We start from the raw sequence: 24248 nt of genomic DNA, 5'->3' as shown, positions 1-24248 counted from the left end.
ATACACATAAAAAAATTATTCTTATATATATATATATATATATAATTATTTATATAAACGAATTCAATAATTGTCACAACCCAACCTATGGGCCGGACCGGCACTAAGACCTGGGCCGGCATAAAGCCCTCGAGGCCCGTATTAAGCCTTACTGTTCTCAAAACCATAACCAGGCCCACAATTTAGGCCCAATATGCATATAAAATAATTTAAATCAAACTGTTATAATTTCATTTCGGGCCAACTTAGCCCATAAATTTTTCAGAAACTAAAATCAGGGGAGCCCAGCTCAACCCTGTTACCTCATTTACAAACTGTTTAAATACCATACAAATCTTCATTTATTAATCTCAAAAATTTAAATTAACACAATTTCTAACAAGGTCCACACTATTACTAACACATGCGGAGTTCTAGATTTTAAATTTAGAAAAGATAGTAAAACAATTAAATAATCGACGTTAAACCTGCGAGGAAGAAAACAGGTTGCTCTGTAAAATAACTCCTCCTGTGGCCTGGAAAAATATTGAACAGGAGTGAGCGTTCGACTCAGAGAGTAAAATATCAATTTTAACGATAATCTCTATAACTATCTAAAGCTAATGCACCCTGTAGAGTGAAATGCAACATCAACAATAATTTCACATCATAACAGCAAAAAGATAATTTGGAGCATTCACACACCCAGTAATATCAATCATAATATATGGGAGTTGATCCCCTATACAGCTCTCTTAAATCCAACCTGTGTCAGCCAAGAACTCAAGCCGGACTTTCGCTTAATTAACCAAATCGGGGTCACAACGAAGAACTCAAGCCGTGTCTACCCCGAAGGACCAGGTCCCAGCGAAGATCTCAAGCCGTGTCTACCCGTCCTATCCATAGTCCACACCACATCACACGCACGCCAACGCACGCACACTGCTTCAAATTACCACAACAACATCCATGGCACTTTAACAGTTATGAATGCAACATAAAACGTGCCTAGAGTTTAACTACATAGATACATACATATAAGTGATGCATGGACATGCTTGAACATATAATAATAGTGAAATTACAATTAAAATTAATATTTTACTCACAGTACACCAATGACTATTGTGGCTGCTAGATGCAGAAAAATAGCTGATCTCGATCACCTAATAATTAAATTATAAATTTATTAGTACTAAGTTAGAATAAAGCTCTAAAGAGGCAATAGACAGCCTAATTTATGCCGAAAATCCGGCAGAGTTTCTCCTATACGTGAGAACTACCCAACCTGCAAAAAGGCTCAAATAATACTTCTAAATTCAACTCATATCTCATGTTATATGGCCCCTCCTGGGCCCTCCAAACCAAGCAATACTCAACACCTTAAAAATTACGTTTTAGTCCCTATAATTGACATTTTATAAAAATCTACTCAAACAAGCTCTAAAATGTAACACCCCCGTTTGCATAGCCTGGTAGATTTCACTGTTCCGGTGACCGGTGTCGGTCCGAACAATTAAGGGGATTAGAACCACACTTAAGTCAATTAGAGAAGCCATAAACACAAATAATTAGTAATGTTCAATTAGTTAATTATAAATAAGAAAAACAAAACATAAGAGGTTAAACGAGTCGAGAGTCACAGCGATGGGTGACCTTCTCCGGAACGACTGTGAAGTCATTTTAAACTCAAATTTCGAACCGTAAAATATGATGCTGCGGTCCTTAGGACCATTATAAACATAGTGGAAAAGAGAAAATCATGAAAAAGGACTGTTAAGTCAGTCAAATAATTAGGTCAGGGAGCCGAAAGAAATATTGAATTATTTGCAAACCGGGATGAACTGGCGAGGGGCAATTTGGTCAATTGACCCCGAGAGCTGACTCCTGACCTAACTGTCAAATAAAATCTGAGAAAAGAAAATTTCGGAGTCGGGAATTAAATTAAAGAATTAATAGAAAAATAAATAAAAAAAAGAAAAAGAAAAAGTGTAGGGAGATGACATCATGCATGATGTCATAAAAGTTATAATTAATAAATTAATTAAATTGATTTTTTGGGGTCTTCCATAAGCTAAATAGATAAAAGAAAAGAAAAGAAAAAAAAAATAAAGTTGTCTTCTTTCTTCCCATTCCAAGCCGCCTCACTCTTTCTCTCCCTCTCCATTAAAACACCTCCATGGAAGCTTACTTTCAAGCTTCTTAAACCCCAAAACTAGCCATAAATTTCACAAATCACTTCATTAAACTTTGTTGTTGAAGCTTGGTAAAACTATTGACACAAAAAAAAAAGAAGAAAGGAAGAAGTTTGAAGGAAAGAAATTCTGCACTAAGGTTAGTAGATTAAATTTGGTTTCTTTTATTAAATTAGTTGTGTTTATAGCCTAATTAACTAGAAACTAAAGAAATGAAATAAAAATATGTGTGAGGGACCATTACTGAAATTTCGGCCAGCCATGGATGTATGAGAGTATGATGTGTTTTGAATGAATTAAATGTGTTAGTAAGCTTGTATGAAAGTGGTAGTAAGATTGAAATGCCTAAATGTGATTAAATGCAACAATTTAGTGTGGTTAGGGTTTGAGGCAAAAATTTGGAAAAATGGGTAAATGATATGTTTGACCTATTGTGAAGTTAAAAATGGTCATTTGGGACCAAATGAGCTGTGTTGGAATGGTTGGAATTAAAATTAAATTCGGAGGGAGTGTGGTCATGCTACTGGCAGCATGACCAAGTTAACTTTGAAGGACCAAAAATGAAATTTTACAAGTCCAATTGATATGGGACAAATTGGGGATGAAAATAGACATAAAATGACACAATTTTCATTTAGAAACCATGCCCAAAAAGTGACCAAAACCTAGTGAACAGATTGACCAAAGTTGGAAAAGTGCAGGCTGCCCTGCACAAACTGTCCAAATGAACAGTATTTGTTCATTTGGTCATAACTCGAGCTAGGCAGGTCCAAATGACCTGAAATTTTACCAGTGGTTAGATGAGATATAGACCTAAAACTTTCATGAAGAACACAAACCCAAATTCTGCCAGCAACCAAGTCATTTGGCCACCAAAATTTGGTGACCCAAAACTGCCAGCACCAAAGTTGCCCAGAAAATCTGGGTTGTGTCCAATCCGGCAGCCATGGTGCAAATGGCTATAACTTGAGCTACAAAACTCCAATTGGAGTGATTCAAAAAGGAGAATAAACTTAAGACAATAGGAAACATTTTCTATGAAGGAAGTTTTGCCAAATTCTAATAGTAGAATGACCAATGAAACAGTACAACTAGGGACACCAAAATTGAAAATTTGACAATTTTGCCTAAAGGACTTAAACTTTGAGAAAAGGACCAAAACCAATAAATTTAATGACCAAAATGTGGTATATGGGTGAAGTTGGAGTTCCCATACCTATTAAGCCTTAGAAAGTCAATAATTTGACTTGAATAGTATAGTGAATAGTAACCCGAAACACAAAAATTTCGAGAACGTCGAATTTAGTACGTTAGAGCTAGGTAAAAGTGAAGCTAAATTTATTTTGGGTTTATGTTAAGTTCTAGTGCTGAAACATTGTAGAATTGTGTGTTTTAGTTGGAAAGGATACCAGGAAAGAACCCGAGGAACCGAGTCGAGGCCAAGAGGCGACTCGCTTGAGGTTTGTGCACAACGTATGACTTTTGTAAATTATTTCTGCATATTGTTTTGAATAATTTGAATCAGTGAATTATGACAATTTTTATGATGTTTTGATTTAAATTGTGGAAAGTTAGTTGTGTATATTTGAAATGACAATGTTTAGCAAATTATTAAGATAAGTTTTGAAACCACAGTGTCATGACCATATATTTGAATACCTCACTACCATGACTAGTGGGGGTAATTAGTTTCGAATTTTGATTCCTTCTTTGGAGAAGTGTTGAGGTGTGCCAGTAGAAGAGGATGTGAATGGATATCCATATATTTGAACTAGCTAGCCTTGTGAGGTGATTTCTCTTTAGCCTCTGGCTATTGAGATTCTATTTGTTTCGAATGGCATGATCTAACTGTGGGTTTTATGAAATGTGATTTGATACTTCAAAATGAAATTGTTTGGGATTAAAATCTCATAATGCATGATTTGTACTTAATTCTCATGTTCAGCCAAATTTTTGAATAAATGTGATTTAAGTTTTGCATAAAGATTATTTTAGTATGTTGTGCACCATTGAGTCCTAGTACTCAGTGATAGCTTCTATTGCTATCACAGATACAGAGACTAGAGGAGCAGCAGATTGAGCTGCTGAGGTGTGAGAAGCTATCAGCTTAAAGTCTTCAGGTATAATTTATACCCTAACTGTAAATATTTCTTTTGATGTATATATTGCACATAAATGTATGGACATGTAAAAATGGGTCTTGAGCAGTTTGTATAAAATTTATATAAAGTTGTAATAGATGTTGTAGTTTGAAATTCTCTTAATGTAAATTTTGTAATGATGTATATAAATTATTTTATTTCTAATGAAATATGAATGAAACTATTTTACTTAATTTGAATGAAATGTATTGCTAGTATTCTGAGGATTATTGAATTTTGAACTTGAGAAATTGATTGAAATGATTGTGGAGTTGTTGAAATGGATTGAGTTTGATTGTGAAATTGAAGTAGTTGTTGAGAAAATTTTTTAGAAGTGCTTTTTACAGGTATTTGAAGAACTGGTTTCTTAAAATACAGACAGAACTCTGTCAAAATTTTTATAAAATTTGCGAAAAAATAAAATGGACTAAAAATATTAACTAGATTTACTTTTAATCATATGTTTTAAATACCTATTAGAAAATGCTCACCACTTAACAAAAGTAAGAAAATTGTTTTAAAATCCCTTGTAGGGTACTTAATGAGTTATCGGTAGGTGAAGTGCGGTAGTTTATTAGGTATTTTACGGGATCATGTTATGCCTTACAGAGGGGTAAGGTGTGACATAAAAATTCTAAAATTTTGCCTTGCGATTCTTAATAATATTATAAGGCTATTGCAAAATGAATTGTAATTTTTTAATCACCCATGAATATTTTATTCAAGAATATTACTCAATTTCATAAGTTTCCAACATCTAACATATTCTTAATTCAACCCAATTCAATATTCACATATTTAAACCTCCATCCTCAAGCTTCAACTAATTATATAAAATTTAATTATCTTAATTTCAAATAATCTTATATGCCCATATGCTAAAAATCTAACTAAAACACATTTATATTTTTCAAAAATATTCTACAATCATTCAAAAATTCAACAAACACCATAAAATATCTCCAAATAATTTTACTTTCATCATATATTTTTCTTAGAATTTCTCTTCAATTTTTCCTGTTTAAGAAACACTGTATTTATGCTCCACAGACAGAGAAATAATAAAAATTGTCTTACCCGAAGTTTATCTCGGTCTCAAAAATTCTAAAAATTTATGAGGAGGTCTCTGGAAGTTGAATCATCTCCATAGCCCATCGGAGCCACCGCCGGAACCATCGCGCACGGTGGCCGGCCGTTGGTCGTCGTCGACATTTGCTGGATCTGATCATACCATTATATTCCTCTCCTCTTCCTCAATCCATAGGTGGTCTCGGATCGTCGATCCAACGGTCGGATCGTCCTAGATCTGACGAAAAAGCTTGAAAAACCCAAAACTTCTCTCCTCCATATCTCACTCATCCGACCTCCATTCGCTGTAAAATTGGCATCAAAAGAAAGCTCTCGGAACAAGCTTTCCAATGCTACCTGAATCGCCTCGATTGGAAGTCGGATGAAGCCAGAATCGCGCCAGAAAGCCGCTGCCCACTGTGCACGCGTTTTCTCTCCCTTCTCCCTCTCTTGCCGTCGTTTCTTGTGGCTCTTGCCGTCGCTGGAGGGTCGCCGGCCGGGTGGGGAGCCGCTTGGGAGGTCGTCGGCCGGTCACCGGAGAAAGAAAGAAGAAGAAGAGAGGGGAGGAGAGGAGAGAAGAGAAAAGGGGGGGGGGGGTCCTCTTCCCGATTTTTGAATTTTTTTTTTTTTAAAAGGCTGGCAGTGACAGTGGAAATCCACTGTCACACGCCAAAGTCCAATCTTTCTTTTTTTTTTTTTTTGTTATATTCTTCCCCCCTTAAGAAAAATTCGTCCTCGAATTTTCGAATAAACAAAGAAATAAGGAAAAGAAGATTATTAGAACAAGTGCAATCATTACTCCTCCAGCTATGCAGAGATTGGTAAAACATTTATTCTTCAAATTCCTCGTATATTATATATGACATTCTACCGCTCTCTAATTCTACTATAGTGTCCTATTCCTCATCATCTCTTTCTAGAGGGTTTTTATCTTGTAACTATTCATTGACCATTTTTTTCTGACATTTCAAGTATTCGTTATACCTCACTGTTCTTGACTTAATGTCTCATAACTTCAATCAACTTTGGTGCTTACCTCACTTTTATTACGCCCCAACATGTCTCTTGGTGATTTCAATCCTCATTCCTTTGTTTCAATAATCTCTATTTCTCCAATGACATAACTTATGTTCCTTATTCCATGGTATCCTATGAGTAGCTTTCCTGTAGCACCTAATCTAGGCATCTTGTTCAAGATCTTCACTCTTCTTATGACCTCAGTGGTCAATACCTATAAATCTTCTCACTCCCATGATACTTTAAATTTTTTTTTTTTAATCTCTTTTGTGTCATACTAAGGTACTTAGACCAACCTCTATCCATCTTATGTAACTAGTCAGGTAGAATCTCCTCCAAGGGCTAAGTGTATCATCTATCAACATTGTAAAGTAAACTGGGTCTCTCCTTCTAGGTAACAAAAGTGTTTATATTCCCTGACAACTCAATCCAATGCGACTTTATCAATTCTCACTCCTTCTCTGGAATGGAAATATCTAGACTTCTTCCTATAGCTTCTTAGTATGTGGCCTACTTCTGACACATTGGCACTCAGATCCAGGCTGTACTACTCCCTTAATCTATCATCTTATAATAACTTGTTTTAAACATCTCTTAGTGTGTTCCTAGCATACCTATTTTTCCTTATCCTCATCAGTATAACTAGCTCTACCGAGCTTTCTTCCTATCCTTTGGATCTTATCCACTTCCTTTTCCTATTTCTGCTATTGTTGATATCTTTTCAACCTGCTGCACTTATTCCTAAATCTTAATCCTATTTCACTCTTACACCTTTTCCTTCAAGAATGTCCATTCCATCATCAACTTTAACTTTCACTTTATTTCTTAGTTTTAGCTTGATTACTAGTTCTATTACTTTTAGACTTCTAACCCTATGATTTACTCCTACCAGCACATTCTTCACCTTATGTAACACTTATAATTACCCATAGAAAATTTTTCTTGTATCCCCTTTTCCCAACTTAACTATCAAAACATTATCATTCCCTACCAGTCTTAGTAGGAAATTGCTCATCCTGGATGGATAGGAGCTCTTGAATTATAAGTTCCATCTGAACTAACACGGCTGTGGGAAATGTGTGCCATGCCTTAATTCTAAATAAAATACTTTATGTGTTCATTCTCCTTAATATAATCACATATACTGCCTATAGCTTTCCAAACTTCAGCCTCAACTTTTCCCATTAGAAACAATTTCATCTATTGAAACTCATCCATAAATAGTACTTCCTCTAGCTCATAATTTAAAACGGTTGCAAGCCTTGGTAGCTAACTCCATTTGACTCCTGTCACTATTCTGATCGTCCTTTCATACTTAACACTAGGTACGTACTTACTGTCATTCTCATATCAGGAAATTATGTATGAATTGGTGCGTACCAAACTCTCAAATAACTAGGTCTCCTTGACTCAGTCTCTGTTCCTTATATAACACTCTAGAATAAAAAAAAACACGAGCTAAACTTGGAAAGAAAGAAAAATATTCTCTTATATTCAACTACGGCCGATTGTTCATATAATAATGTTTAACTTATGTTTCTTGGTTTTTCTCTTCAAATTTCATTATCTCCTAGCACAATTGTGCTCTACCTATAAGGTATCATCTGTATGAACCCTTTACCATACCATTATCCTTCCTGACATAATATTTTATAATTTATTAACTTTACTTATACTTGACCTATGATTCATATCTATCATCGTTTATATTGTGCCCTTAACTTTTGTCGATTCCTGAAAGATTTCTCTCACTAATAGATTCTTCCAACACTAATTCCACCCTTATCTATGGTCATTAATTTGATCCTTGAACTTTCTGGTGATTTATAACCACCCATACTTGTCACTTCTCGTTCTACCCCTACTGTTGTTCTGTCATCATTGCTTCATTGCAAAGTGATTCTGTTGATCACACTAACAATGCTTGCCTGACATTCATAATGAACCTCTACTATCTTCTCACTATCTCAAAAGTTTAACCTAAAACCTATGTGTCATTATCTATAATTCTTTCCACTCATCATACCTATTTGATCCTTAAATTGACTTTTATTCAACTTACTACTTACTAACTTCTTTTTCTCTGCCTAATTAGATAGTCCGCAATACTCTCGCACACTTCTAGCTTTTGCTCATTATTATTGTATTCCTCGACTAATATTCTTGATACTGTTAACAAGTTAAAAGAATCTTGCCCCATTGCTATCCACTTCACTTTAGGAATAGGGAATAGATAAAGTATGATCCGATCATGTAACTCCAAGCTCTATATTTTAGCCCCTGGCACTACCTCAACTACATCATGCTATGAGTATCACATTACTAGATTCCATATCTCCATCGCTATTCTCACTAATGTGGTCCCATTTTGGGTTCTCCGTCCTTGTCATTTACCTTGCCAAGAATAACACTTAGCCTACCCTACATCTTAACTTTGTTCCTTTTATTATGCGCCCTTCAGGTTGTCCTTTCATTTATTTCTTTTGTCTTACCCAAAATAAAACTTGGCTATTCTATCCCTGGTTCCATTCTTCTTCCTAACATGACAGCTGTACTTGCTAACTATATCTTTCAAAGTCTCTACCGCGTTATCACATATCTGTGTTACTCAGATTTGGTCCTTTGACCACTCTAGCTAGTACTTCCACTGGCATTTAAATTATATTGCATCTGCAATCAATTGTCCAGACTTTCATTCTGCACTTTCTCTATCCATTGGCCTTCTGTGATTTATCTTCGCTAATTTATTACTCTTAATACTGTTATAATTAGATTATACTATTGTTTTGAATAATATGAAGTTAGAAAGGAACTCAGCAAATTACATTCATACTTTTATTGTATGATTTCTATTTTTATCCTTTAGCTTACATAATACCCTTACTACCTCGAGAACTGATTCTGTAGCAATTTTTATTTATTTGTTATTATTATTATTGTTATTATTATTATTATTATTATTATTATTATTATTATTATTATTATTATTATTATTATTATTATTATTATTATTATTATTATTATTATTATTATTATTATTATCTTTCTATGTTTACTCAATTCACCAAAACTTAAGATTTCGGGCACCCAAACCTATCATCCAATTCAAAGGATTTACATCCCTCATGATCTGATTATATATGATTCCTGTAATGGAACTTGTATGCTCTCCAGGATACCCAAGCTAACTACTCTCTACCACACTCTACAATCCCATCTGGGATACTATTCTATAAGTCATCATTATCAGTAACAACCTTTGATCCCTTCTGAAAAGATAGGACTATACCCTAACTTGCTGCAACAAAAGTACTACATTTACCACCTTGCCAAAACCATGTCAAGTTAATGACTCTTTCATCATATCATAGCTCTATAAATCATCAATTCATAGTTCTAACCTTCCCTAGGTAGTAGGGTTGTACTTTACATCTTGTTAATACACACAAGGTATACTATTATCACTAAGCTCTAAGCAAAGCGTCTGTCCTACTGCAAAAACCATCCAAAATTTCATACTGAATACTAGATGATCTCACCCTATAGGTGTCACCTTTACTTTGCAACTAATTCGAAACCTCTAGTCTGATGGCAACTCTTGATGTAACTCTAGCTCTTGCTAGGGTAACTAAGTCACTGACTCTAGTTATCACCCAACTGTAACCTTTCAATATTCTAACTCTAGACTCTTAACCAGGAGTTTCCAACTCCTCTGGAAATGTAGAACTCTGTTCTGGCATAACTGTACCAAAACAGAAGCCATCTCAAACACCCTCATTATGGAGCACCACGGGGATGCACGCAGCTCTACACAATAATCTCATGTCGGTACTGTAATCTGTAGCTTACAGAGCAGACATTGAGAACATTGTATAGTTACTACGATACGTCCTGACAGACTAGGTCTCCCAATTTCTTATCTCTCTTGAATTTTCTATTATCATAAACTTATTCTGACTGGGTCATCCATTGGTGACTGCCAGCAGTGGCATCCTCATCCTTATCTAGGGCAACTGTACTTTTAAGACTCACCTTTATGTACCCGTGCCTAGCACTAGATAGGCACAACACTTAGACCCATACTGATAGAAATATAGTGTTTCTTGGAGTACGTATCCTCATGATAGACCTCAACATGTCTGCTAACTCTATTTCACCTTTCTATGTACTCCACGAAAATCAAGACACTAACTGAGGCACTTTTATATTTCTCGAGGTATAACGCAGAATCTAGAAACAAAGAATTACAGAAAAGACAAAACGGAATCCTATACTCCGCATGTAACATCCTAACAAGACTCCTTTTTACACTCTCTATTATATTATTTTCCATGAATCTAGAGCCTAAGCTCTGATACCAACTTTGTCACGACCCAACCTATGGGCCGGACCGGTACTAGGACCTGGGCCGGCATAAAGCCTTCGAGGCCCGTAGTAAGCCTTACTGTTCTCAAATCCATAATCAGGCCCACAATTTAGGCCCAATATGCATATAAAATAATTTAAATCAAACTGTTATAATTTCATTTCGGGCCAACTTAGCCCATAAATTTTTCAAAAACTAAAATCAGGGGAGCCCAGCTCAACCCTGTTACCTCATTTACAAACTGTTTAAATACCATACAAATCTTCATTTATTAATCTCAAAAATTTAAATTAACACAATTTCTAACAATGTCCACACTATTACTAACACATGCGGAGTTCTAGATTTTAAATTTAAAAAAGATAGTAAAATAATTAAATAATCGACGTTAAACCTGCGAGGAAGAAAACAGGTTGCTCTGTAAAATAACTCCTCCTGTGGCCTAAAAAAATATTGAACAGGAGTGAGCGTTTGACTCAGAGAGTAAAATATCAATTTTAACCATAATCTCTATAACTATCTAAAGCTAATGCTCCCTATAGAGTGAAATGCAACATCAACAATAATTTCACATCATAACAGCAAAAAGGTAATTTGGAGCACTCACACACCCAGTAATATCAATCATAATATATGGGAGCTGATCCCCTATACAGCTCTCTCAAATCCAACCTGTGCCAGCGAAGAACTCAAGCCGGACTTTCGCTTAATAAACCAAATCGGGGTCCCAGCGAAGAACTCAAGCCATGTCTACCCCGAAGGACCGGGTCCCAGCGAAGATCTCAAGCCGTGTCTACCCGTCCTATCCATAGTCCACACCACATCACACGCACGCCAACGCACGCACATTGCTCCAAATTACCACAACAACATCCATGACACTTTAACAGTTATGAATGCAACATAAAACGTATCTAGAGTTTAACTACATAGATACATACATATAAGTGATGCATGGACATGCTTGAACATATAATAATAGTGAAATTACAATTAAAATTAATATTTTACTCATAGTACACCGATGACTATTGTGGTTGCTGGATGCAGGAAAATAGCTTATCTCGATCACCTAATAATTAAATTATAAATTTATTAGTACTAAGTTAGAATAAAGCTCTAAAGAGGCAATAGACAGCCTAATTTATGCCGAAAATCCGGCAGAGTTTCCCCTATACATGGGAACTGCCCAACCTGCAAAAAGGCTCAAATAATACTTCTAAATTCAACTCATATCTCATTACTATTATATGGCCCATCCTGGGCCCTCCAAACCAAGCAATACTCAACACCTTAAAAATTACGTTTTAGTCCCTATAATTGACATTTTATAAAAATCTACTCAAACAAGCTCTAAAAATTTTAAAATTTTGTCCCGCGATCCTTAATAATATTATAAGGCTATTGCAAAATGAATTGTAGTTTTTTAATCATTCATGAATATTTTATCCAAGAATATTACTCAATTTCATAAGTTTCCAACATCTAACATATTCTTAATTCAACCCAATTCAATATTTACATATTTAAACATCCATCCTCAAGCTTTAACCAATTATATAAAATTTAATTATCTTAATTTCAAATAATCTTATATGCCCATATGCTAAAAATCTAACTAAAATCCATCTATATTTTTCAAAAATATTCTACAATCATTCAAAAATTCAATAAACACCATAGAATATCTCCAAATAATTTTACTTTCATCATATATTTTTCTTAGAATTTTTTTCCAATTTTTTCTGTTTAAGAAACACTGTATTTATGCTCTACAGACAGAGAAATAATAAAAATTGTCTTACCCGAAGTTTATCTGTGTCTCAAAAATTCCAAAAATTTATGAGGAAGCCTCTGGAAGTTGAATCATCTCCATAGCCCATCGGAGCCACCGCCGGAACCACCGCGCACGGTGGCCAGCGACATTTGCCGGATCTGATCATACCATCATGTTCGCCTCCTCTTCCTCAGTCCATAGGTGGTCTCGGATCGTCGATCCAATGGTCGGATCGTCCTAGATCTGACGAAAAACTTGAAAAACCCGAAACTTCTCTCCCCCATATCTCACTCATCCGACCTCCATTTACTGTAAAATTGGCATCAAAAGAAAGCTCTTGGAACAAGCTTTTCAACGCCACCTGAATCGCCTCGATCGGACGTCGTATGAAGCTGGAATCGCACCGGAAAGCTGCTGCCCACTGTGCCCGCGTTTTCTCTCCCTTCTCCCTCTCTTGCAGTCGTTTTTGGTGGCTCTTGCCGTAGTTGGAGGCTCGCTGGCCGGGTGGGGAGCCGCTTGGGAGGTCACCGGCCGGTCACCGGAGAAAGAAAGAAGAAGAAGAGAGGGGAGGAGAGGAGAGAAGAGAAAATGAGGGGGGAAGTCCTCCCCCCGATTTTTGAAATTTTTTTTTTTTAAAAGGCTGGCAGTGACAGTGGAAATCCACTGTCACACGCCAAAGTTCAATCTTTCTTTTTTTTTTTGTTACAATAATAAATATTAAATACATAATAAGTATTAAATACATAAAATTTAAATTCGACCCATACCCGTTATAATATTATTTTCTAAATTCAAGCCCTTATAAATTTAATTATAATATCTAAAACTTTAGTTGAATTGAATATTGAAAAGTATTGACTCATTGTGATTCATGTATTTTTTAACTAACAAAGAAAAAGAGTTGGATTAACAACCTGCATTCTTTAAAAAATTGAAAATTAGAGGAGTCAGTGCTAGTGCACTTTAAAAACAATGCTATAGGTATAAATTGTTTCATTAATGAACTACAAAGGCTAGGTTTGGAAAGGCAGCATCATCAGCAGCCAAGAAGATCAAAGCAGCTCAATCATTTAGGCTTTTTTTTTCAAATAAATTTGTCACGACCCAACCTATAGGCTGGACTGGCACTAGAATTTGGGTCAGTCTAAAATCCCCAAGGCCAGTAGTAAGCCTAATTATTTCTTAACCCAATCCTAAGGCCCATATTGAGCCCAATTTCAAGAAATCAATCGGACAGAGTCTGGCCATAACATGGACCATCTAACGGGGAGTTTTTTACTCACCCGACCTGTAAGCACAATATATATAACAATTTGGGGAGCTCAACTTACCCTCCACATACTCATAACAATACTAATTGAAATGGGAGCTCAGCTTTCTCATTCAACCCAATGATCATCCATGCATACTCATATATCATGCTTACAATTCCATTTAATTCATACATAACAGATCTAAATGAATATATCACTAATAATAATAATACACGCAGAGTTCTAAAACAGAATAAAAAGAACAAAATATAATTAAATGCCGATAGTTGACCTGCGGAGAAGAGAGGAGATTAAACTCAATAAAAGACCTCATGTATCCTGAAAAAATAAGTGAACAGGAGTGAGCATTCGACTCAGAAAGTAAAATATCGATTTTAAGTACAATTTCTATAGCTATCTAAAACTAATGCATCCTAAAAAATGGAATGCAACACCGTCATAGTTTTCATATAAATCACATTGTAAACAACAAAAAGGGTATTTTGGAGCACTCACACACCCATATAATATTCAAACAGTATATATATGGGAGTTGATCCCCTATACAGCTCTCTTAATCCAACCTCTGCCAACGAGTACATCTCAAACCGAACTTTCGCTTAATAGATCAAATGTGGAGGCCAACGAGATCATCTAGAGTTGTGCCTACCCTGACTTATCTATAAAAGGATCTGATCCCAACGAGTCAAACTCCAGCTGCGTTTACTCATTCTGTCCATATCCAATATCACACACCACACGCACGCGAACACGCACATTGCTCCAAATTACCATAAAATAACATTCATAACATTTCATCAAAATAAAGATGCAATATAAAACGTGCATAGTATTTAAATAAATATATATATATAAATGATGCATGGGCATATCTGAACATATAATAATATTCAAATTATAATTCAAATCAATATTTGACTCATAGACGTAGACCAAGGTCATTGTGGTGGCTGGACGGAGGAAGGCTGTCCCAGCTCACCTGATAATTATATTACCACTATTTAATATAATTGACTCAAAATAAGCTTAAAAAGAATTAAAGATATCCTAAGTTGTGTCGAAAATCTGACAGAGTTTCTCCTATATTTAGGACATACCCAACTTGCAAAAGGGCTCAAAAATACACTTCTATATCTACAAGTCACACAACCATATCTCAATCACATCACATGCCCCTCCTAGGCCCATACAGACAGTCAACAACCATAATTTTAAAAAATTACAATTTAGTCCTACAACTAACTCTTTTTGTAAAAACTACCCAAACGAGCTCTAAAAATTCTAAAATTTTGTCCCGCTGTACTTAGCAATATCACTAAACTAATACAAAAAGAATTATAATTTTCTAATTATCCACAAATATTTTATGAAATTTTATTCTAAACCTAGCACTATAAAATTAAATAAACTCAGAGTTCGGATTTATCTATACCAATTTTGATGCTTGGAATGCGTCCGGGGCGTCTGAAAGTGGTGAGTTAGCCTATAACTTTGACCCGATTTTGAAGTGATTCCGGTAACTTATCTGCTCAGTCTGAAATTATAAATCCGGGCGACGGTCGAATTGCCACGAACCTACGCAAAGCTCATAACACCAGGGATTAGACTAAAATATTTATATTTATATACAAAATAATTATTTAAAAATTAAGGGTGTTACAAAATTATTTATAAAAAAAATTCAATCGAATTTTCATTTTGTTTAATTTTATTTCTTTTAAAATAAATTTTTAAAATTAAAAATAATTAAATTCTTTTATTTCAAATATAAAAATTAATCAAAATAAAATCAATTGAACCCCTATAAATTCTAGTTTTGAAATAGAGGATAAATGTAACAATTCCAACAAATGACTAAATGTTGGCCAATTCTAGCAACTCTCCTTCTTCAACACAAGAAAGAATGAGAATTTTGTTCGCATTAACATTTTTCCCTTTTTTTTTTTTTTTTAATATGCTAACATGTATTTGAAGTCCAGAAAGATAAAGAGAACAACTTGGATCTTAAAAAAAAAAAAAAAAAATTGAAGTAATATTAGAGACCCATATACCAGGCCTGCAGCAAGCCTAACCCAACAAAACTATCAAACCCATGCCCATTCTGACCAAACAAACCCCTCCCTTGAAACTTTAGAAAAAAGGAGAGCTATTTTAGAAAACCGCTACCATCACCAATCATGCTCGGCACTGCCAAGAAATTGAGGAAGACCAATCAGCAAATGATTAGCCAAAATAAGAAGCAACCGGTAACGGCCCCAGGGCCGTTACCCAACGTCTTACAACAACCCTACCAAGTATCGTGAGCCAAACTGACATTTCCAACTTTCAAAACGTGAAGCAGAATCTCTATAACTCCACCACAATAAGGAGGTGCTGCCTCAGAGCTCCAAGACTACTTATAAGCTGCGAGGATGGCCTTCCCAACTACAGACGACCAATGCAAGAGACCTCCCATCGAGCAGGGCCACCAAACCAAACCCATAAAGTAGTCGAAGCCTGACACACTGCATCAGGTGGAAACCCTCCAGCAAACTATAGACTCCTCACCTAGGAAAACAGCATTCAAACCCCAGCATGAAAAACGTAAATTGCCTCAAGCAAATCATCACAGGGATCCCTCACCAAGCACCTAAGATCTGCTACATAAAACAAACAAAACCAAGGATAAACACTCCAAATAGGGGTGGGGAGGGGCCCTTAACACAAGTGGAGAACATAAAACGCCTTCTCCTGCCCAGAAGGAACGGAGAGCCACATGAAACCCAACGCTCGGCTAAGTCAAAGAAAGCAATGAAAACAAATCTTAATGAGTATTTTCTTTCTAGAAAAACTAATGAGATAGAAATAAACGTAACAAGTTTAAACAGAGTTTTGGCTCCTTTTCTGAATTCATTTGAGTTTCAAGTAAACATTTTACGTAGAAAAAGAAAATGGGTGCAGTTATAGAGAGCTGAGTTTAACCCTTATATTAAATGTTTGCCAATAAATTTGTATATTTTATAGATATATTTTAATTAATTTTGTACATATAATAATATAAATATTTAATTTAATAATTATTAAACTCTCTCTTTAATGAGTTTAAATTTATATTAGATACATCGAAAGACAATATCACAATTATTCGTGACTTACGTCTGACCCTGTTTAACTCTCACTTTATAAATCTGAACCATGTCCCTATGGATGATAAAAGGTTGAGTTTTTGTAGATATCTAATTCGATCGAACCCTATTAATATGGACTTACATGGTATATAATTAGATTTAAGGTGAGTTCATGTTTAAAATTTAATACTAATGATATGTTTGAATTGAGTTTATATTTTATATATTAAGTATTAGTTACTTAAACTCGTTTATATAAATATTTAATTAAATATAAATATTTATTTTTATAATAATATTTATAAATTTTTATATATTTTATTTTATATAAAATAAAATTAATATATTTTGTGAAATTATTAAAATTTTTAAATATAAATTATTAATAAAAATGATTTTTTATGTAAATTTTTAATTAAAAAATATAAAATTAAATAAATTTAAATATTTTTTAAATAATAATAAATAAATTTAAGATATATTTAAATAATTGAGAATAAAATTTAATTGAGTTTTTAACGTAATTAAATTTTAAAAATATTAAGCCGGCTTTGGATGGATGATTTTCGCTCATACCGTGCTAGTTGCCTTCCCTACTTGTCCCCGCGGGCCAAGGCGGACCCTATAAAATTGGCGTCTTAGAAAGTATAAACGAGAAAGAGATTGAAACTGAAGCAGAAAATCTCCTGATATACATAATCGCCATCGTAGAATTCTACTTCTCAAGTAAGATGAGCATAACACTCCTAGCATCAAAGCATCCAAAAATCATCCGCGTCTTTGAATCATGCCCCATCAGATATTCTATTCTTCTCTGTCGTCTCTCCACTGAACCCACCGCCTTACCACCACCATCAGTACAACAAAACGATGACTCAATCGTAAAGCAAGCCGTGCAACTCCTTAAAATCCCACACCATGAATGGAGCACAACCCAACTCATTGACCTCCTCTTCTCCGATCCTGCCCCTTCTTCTCGCCTTCTCTTCCAAATCGCCCGCCGCTTGCCCTCCTCATCACACGCCCTCAAATTCCTCCAATTTCTCCAAGACAATTCCCCATTACCAGATAAAACCCAATCCCTCTCCTCTACATTCCAGGCCATCGTCGAGCTAGCTAGCCGTGAACCCGATTCCCGCTCGAATTTATATGAGCTTTATAAGGTGTCGAAAGAGTGGATTGTTCCGCTTACCATCAATTCCGCCACGCTTCTACTTCGCTGCTTTGGAAGAAATGGGTTAGTTGAGGAGTCTCTCATTTTGTTCAATGAACTTGATAACTCTCTTAAGAACACGCATGTTCGCAATGTTTTGATTGATCTGCTCCTGGGAGCTGGGCACGTTGACCATGCGTTAAAGGTGCTCGATGAAATGTTTCAATCAAAGTTTGATTATCGTCCAAATGATGTTACTGGAGATATTATTTTCTCTTGGTTGATGAAGAGAGAACGATTAGGCAGGATTGTAACTCAAGAGGAGATTGTTGAATTGGTGTTGAAATTTGGTGAGTTTGGTGTTTTTCCTAAATCAATTTGGATAACAAAGATGATTACTATGCTGTGTAGGAATGGAAATACTAATAAAGCTTGTGAGCTTTTGCTCGAATTGATGAACCGGGGAGCTGCTTTGGAGGTGGCTCCTTGCAATGCATTATTGACAGGGTTGGGGAGGGATAGTTATCGTGATAGAATGAATGATGTTATGGCAAAGATGAAGGAAATGGATATTGAGCCAAATGTTATCACCTATGGGATTCTTATTAATCACCTTTGCAAGTTTAGGAGAGTTGATGAGGCGCTGGAGGTGTTTCAAAGGATGAATGAAAGTCAAGAGGGGGATGGGGTTTCAGTTCAACCTGATGTTGTTATTTTTAACACATTGATTGATGGGCTTTGTAAAGTTGGGAGGCAAGAAGAAGGTTTGGGTTTGCTGGAAAGGATGAAATTGCAAAAGGAGTGTGCTCCTAATACTGTTACCTATAATTGTTTGATTGATGGATTTTGTAAAGCTGGTGAAATAGAGAGGGGCCTGGAGTTGTTTGATGAGATGAACAAAGAGGGGATTGTACCAAATGCAGTCACTGTTAATACTTTGGTGGATGGTATGTGCAGAAATGGGAGAGCCAATAGTGCAGTTAAGTTTTTGGATGAGATGCAGAGGAAAGGTTTAAAAGGCGACGTTTTTGCTTATACTTCTTTAATCAATGCTTTTTGCAATGTGAACAACATCAGGATGGCAATGGAAATTTTTGATCAAAAGTTGAGAGAGGGATGCTTTCCAGATGCAATAGCTTACTATAATTTGATCTCTGGCTTGACCCAAGCTGGAAGGATGGATGACGCCTCTTCTATTTTGTCAAAGTTGAAAGAAGCTGGGTTTCATCCCGACATTGTGTGCTACAATCAAATGATTAGTGGGTTTTGCAACAAGAACAGGATGGATAAAGTTAAAGAGATGCTTAACGATATGGAAAAATCAGGAGTAAGCCCTGACAGCATCACATATAACACTTTGATTTCTTATTGCAGCAAAATTGGAGATTTTAAAATTGCTCACAAAATGTTGAGAAAGATGACCGAGGATGGTCTATCACCTACAGTTGTCACATACGGTGCTCTAATTCATGCATATTGCTTAAATGGCAATGTTGATGAAGCAATGAAGATTTTCAGAAGCATGGGTTCTACTGCAAAGGTAGCACCCAATACTGTGGTATACAATATCTTGATAGATTCCTTGTGCCAGAATAATAATGTAGAACTTGCTCTTGAACTAATGGATGATATGAAAGTTAAGGGCATTAGACCAACTACTACAACATATAATGCCATGTTCAAAGGTCTTCGGGAGAAGAAATGGCTGAAGCAAACCTTTGAATTAATGGATAGAATGATCGAGCAGGCTTGTAATCCTGATTATATCACCATGGAGATACTGACAGAATGGCTGTCTGCTGTTGGTGAAACAGAGAAGTTAAAAAACTTTGCTCAAGGACACAAGGCTTCAGCTTCTCCATCATATATTGGCGATTTGCTGCCCTGACAATTTGAATTCATTCAAGAAGGACCAGATACTACAGTTTGATGTTCATATAGTGTCTCTGTTTAGATTTGCTATGGCTGTGGGTGTTCTTTCAAGCGGAACTTGCTCTTAGAACCTCCGTTCTCGAAGATGTATCCACATGTGCATTTGCAATTGCATGCAAACCATTGTGGATTCAACCCCCCTCATTTTGAAGGATGGAAAAAGGAGATGGACAAAATCAACAATGCTAAATTAATCATAGTTTGATTCGTGCTTGTTGTAAGTTATATGCTGTTGAATCGTCAGACATTGAATACCTTGGTAGCAAAATCAATTCTAGAGTTATAATGAGCTTTAAACATAGCCAAGTTTCTTGGCTTGACTGGGCAAATGATTTGCGAGATTGAACTTGTACCGAAATTTCTTTTATCGTAAATAGTTTCACTATTTTTTTTTATCTTAATTTTGGATACATGATTCATAGAATGAATTGATCATTAATTTGCTGTTTTTACTATTATATATTTGATAAATGCCAGTTTTGTTCTATGAAAAATCAGTCATTTAATTATTTATTTAACTCTGCGAAATCCGTCTGTTTAAAAGCTGTAATCTTGCTATGTCAGCATTCTGTCCAAATAATAACTAAATTAAAAAATTGGGATTCACAATATCAATATCTGATGCTTCCTGAGGAACCAAAGGGGAGCCAAACCGTTTCTGCACAAGCCTGGTACTTCTGCCGTACATTGGCCAATATGCCAATTCCTTCCTTGAGAGTAATATACCAAGGGGCTAAGCAAGACAAAACATCCCATACACCATCCGATTTTTATATCAAATGATGTCTCCCCTTCAGCGACCGTTCATGTTCAATAACGAAATTATTGTATTATTATTTTTTACTTAATGATATAGCCCTTGAAGAAAAAATCCCAAGTACTTGACTCGACAATGTCTAGATCCAATCCTAGCCAATAAGTCGTAGTCCGGTGCGAATATGTTAATCAAGGTTAATCAATCATTGCAATTAATCAACAATTAGGCTTTAATGATCAATGCTAATTTTACTAATCAGTACAGTCAAGATGCAGAATTTCTTTTTTACTGTACAACACTCCCAAGCACAGGCAAAAAGCAATGATGCCATGACAGATTCTACTCCCCAAATCATACAAGTGTATTCATGAAAAGAAAATGGAAAAATTAATCAATAAAAAAAAAGCCACAAGTACCCATGTCAGCAATGGTTTCTCCGGCCAGTCTCAGATACTGCCTGCGGCAGTAGCAGCATTATTCGCTAGCCAGGGAAGGCCAAAATTCAAAGAAAAGTGATTTGAGAAGTGGTCTCCGGTGACTGGATCAGTGAGTTCCTCCAAACCCGCAAAGAAATCGTCACTTACGGCCATATCTGAGAACCCATCAAATTCATCTTCTTCGTCGTCTTCCATTGTGTCTTTCTCTTCTCTGCTTTCTGTGTTTGTACTTTGGGGTAGAAGCTCGTCATCCACGGAAGTTGCAGGTGATGAGCAAGTAGGCTTGGCTGGCGGCGAGGGTTTGTCAGACTCACTGGCAGTGACGGTTTGTGCTGTGGGGGTCTTCTGGCGGGTGCTACCAGCGAGTGAGTTTCGGTGGGTAGGTGCAGGGTGGTTGTGCTCGCCTGTATAGGTGACTATGAACATTCCCGGCTCGGATCTGTTCCGCTCAACCTGTTTCCGGGCCAAACACCCCTTTGAGCTGCTACATCTGTAATAACTCCTGTTACAAATAGAACAATAAAACCTGAATTAGATGCATAAAACAGAGCTCTAACTAGATGACAACCATTACAAGCAAACAAATAACAAAAAACAGGTAAAGAAACTGAAATTCGAATGAAAACAGCCTAGCTTTGGTTAAAAATCAACGGTAAAAATATATTACCTCGGATATGGAGAGCCTTTGATGGGTTTTTGCCCGTATTTTCGCCATGCCCACACATCTGAAGAGAGAGACTCTGCTGGTACGTGGCATATTTTCTTTAGCTGGTTCTTCCTGTGGTTATGTACATAGATGAGCTTCCTTTGGGTTTCTTGGGTGAGGTTTTTAAGAAATTCATTTCAATATGTTGCTTCAATATATTAAAAAGAAAGAGATTTACCTTCTTTTAGATCGAGGAGTGTGAGAATTTGCAGTGGAAGTGACTGAGGCAGTATGAGATTGCTTGGGCTGCTTTATCTGCGTTTGTTCTTTATTAGAAACGGCATGAGAAAGGATGAGGGCAGGTTGTGGAGAAAAAATAGTCTGATGAGATTTGGGGAAAAAGGGCTTGTAAAGCTCATGCAACTCTCCAAAAGCGTTTCTTGTTTCAAAGGCACCCGGAAGAGAGAAAAGAGGGCCAACTTGTTCACTCGCAAAAGAAGAAGACGAAGAAAAAGAAAAGCAAAAATCTGCTCTGTTGAAGGAACTGGCGCATTTAGCAGTGGTGGTGGTAGTAGTAGTTGAAGCAGTGGTGGAGGACGAGGAGGAGGACGTGCAACTTCTAACCACAGCTTGAAGATCCCAGTCATCGTCCATGGCAAGGGTAGCAAGGAGAGACAAAGCTCTGTGAATCAGTACCTTCCTTCTGCAACTAATGTTGGAGAGGAGACAAAAGAAGGCGCTGACTTTTGAGAGAGAGAGAGAGACAAGATATACAGAGGAGTGTAATGAGTAGGAAACAATAATATAGAGAATATAAAGAGAGAGAGAGAGAGAGGTTGGCAATTTGGCATCTCAATGTGCTTGTCTTGTCTCTTACTGTTCACAATTTTCAGTAGGACAATTGTAAGCCGGTTTTGGTTTTTGGGTTGACTTTAGAAATTGTCAAAGGGGGTGGGGTTGCGGGCACTTGCTTTGATGAGGATTGAAAAGTCTACGCTCTCATTACTTTCTTTTCTTTTTGGAAAATTTATATTAGTCCCTAAATTTTAATTTATATTATATTTTAATTTTTAAATTTAAAAATTAATTACCAATATATAAATTTTGTAGATTTCAATTCCTGTATTTTAATAAATAAATTATTTAATTTTTAAATTTTAATATATAAAATAATTTAATTTTATAATTTAACATTTATAATAATTTTATTTATTAATAAAAAAATTAAATTATTTTATATATTAAAATTATAAAAATTAAAGTGTGATATAATATACAATGTAGTTCGTTCTGTTCTCTCACAAAAAAATGATATAATATAAAATTTAAAAATTAAATAATTTATTTTTTAAAATTTAAAAATTAAAATATAATAAAGTGTAAAGATTAAGTACTAAATAATTAATTTTTTTAAAATTTAGAAATAAAGTATAATTGAGGACAAAACTCACATATCAAATTATAAATTTTCCATTCTTTTTTTAAGTGGAGGCTCGCAACTTAATTTACCGACACAACACAACCATAGCAAATACATGTAATGATCACCCCAATCAGTCCCTAAACCGGTGGGTTCTCCCGCCAGTGTCCTCACTATTGAGTCTTAAAGGCAGCTATGATCCTGGTTTCGATTTAGTTTTAAATGGAGATTTGTGCTTTTAGTTCACTGATGAGAGAAATCTGAATTAAGTTTCAGGGTTAGTTTTCTATAGTTTCATTTTTTATTTAAAGATGGTTTGATTTTATTTCAATTTCGATTGAGATAATTCAACTGCTAGCAATTTTTTATTAATTTAAATTGAATCATTGGATTTAATTATGTCCAATTTAAGATTTAAGGAATAATTTTTATTTTATATTTAATCAAGCTAATTTTGATTCTTTTTCAAATTTAATTTAGATTATTATAGAGTCTACTGCATGTATACGAGATATTTACTTTAATTTATTTTTATGCTTCTTATTATTATTTTGATAAAATAATTTCATTAAGATATTAATATTAATTTTTTAAAAAAAGTAAAAACTACAAGATGGTTCTTGAGATTTGACAAAATTACAAGATGATTCTTAAGATTTGACATAGATTGTCTATAGTCTCACTGTTTGAAAATGTAATGCTTCATCTGTCCCATAAAGATAAGTGATACAATATAAAATAATTGTATAAAATATATACTCTATTTTATTAAGGAATATACTCTAGAGAGTATTCGTGTGATATGCCAAGAAATATGCTCTCATCACTTTTCTGCGTAAATAGAGTCATGTAAAAATGGAAAAAAGTTTTTTTCTTCTCTCTCTCCTTCTCTCTCTCTCTCTCTACTCTCTCTCTCTTTATTATATCTCTACCATACTACTACCTCTCTAACTTGAGAGCCAGAGAATCCTCACCAGGG

The 24248-nt window shown here is 35.3% G+C and overlaps 2 protein-coding genes and 1 long non-coding RNA gene across 3 annotated transcripts; 1 reads left to right on the top strand and 2 right to left on the bottom strand.

Moving 5' to 3' along the window:
* Positions 1-257: 257 nt before the first annotated feature.
* LOC131182936 (uncharacterized) lies at positions 258-12684 on the bottom strand. Its single transcript, XR_009151105.1, has 3 exons — positions 12572-12684; positions 1089-1145; positions 258-515 (listed from the first exon to the last, which is right to left on the bottom strand). It is a non-coding gene; the product is annotated as an uncharacterized LOC131182936 (long non-coding RNA).
* A 4844-nt stretch (positions 12685-17528) lies between these two features.
* On the top strand, positions 17529-20404 carry LOC110666999 (pentatricopeptide repeat-containing protein At3g61520, mitochondrial). Its single transcript, XM_021827686.2, has one exon. It carries the CDS (start codon positions 17656-17658, stop codon positions 19963-19965), a length of 2310 nt encoding a protein of 769 aa, XP_021683378.2. The 5' UTR covers positions 17529-17655; the 3' UTR covers positions 19966-20404.
* Positions 20405-20988: 584 nt separating this feature from the next.
* LOC110667026 (WRKY transcription factor 22) lies at positions 20989-22662 on the bottom strand. Its single transcript, XM_021827728.2, has 3 exons — positions 22088-22662; positions 21871-21981; positions 20989-21705 (listed from the first exon to the last, which is right to left on the bottom strand). The coding sequence occupies exons 1-3, from the start codon at positions 22501-22503 to the stop codon at positions 21213-21215; spliced, it is 1020 nt and encodes a 339-aa protein (XP_021683420.1). The 5' UTR covers positions 22504-22662; the 3' UTR covers positions 20989-21212.
* Between the last annotated feature and the right edge of the window lie 1586 nt (positions 22663-24248).

This window comes from Hevea brasiliensis, chromosome 9, assembly GCF_030052815.1.
Source record: "Hevea brasiliensis isolate MT/VB/25A 57/8 chromosome 9, ASM3005281v1, whole genome shotgun sequence".
Taxonomy (NCBI): Eukaryota; Viridiplantae; Streptophyta; class Magnoliopsida; order Malpighiales; family Euphorbiaceae; genus Hevea; species Hevea brasiliensis.
Note: the sequence above shows the minus strand (reverse complement) of the source record. Positions and strands in the feature narration are given on the sequence as shown.

Bases quoted from the DNA above. Each gene is read 5' to 3' on its own strand.
- LOC110666999 (XM_021827686.2), top strand. From the start codon at position 17,656: ATGAGCATAACACTCCTAGCATCAAAGCATCCAAAAATCATCCGCGTC.
- LOC110667026 (XM_021827728.2), bottom strand. From the start codon at position 22,503: ATGGACGATGACTGGGATCTTCAAGCTGTGGTTAGAAGTTGCACGTCC. The intron at 21,982-22,087 runs GTAAATCTCTTT...ACATAACCACAG, and splicing joins ACTCCTCGATCTAAAAGAAG to GAAGAACCAGCTAAAGAAAA. The intron at 21,706-21,870 runs GTAATATATTTT...TATTTGTAACAG, and splicing joins AAAGGCTCTCCATATCCGAG to GAGTTATTACAGATGTAGCA.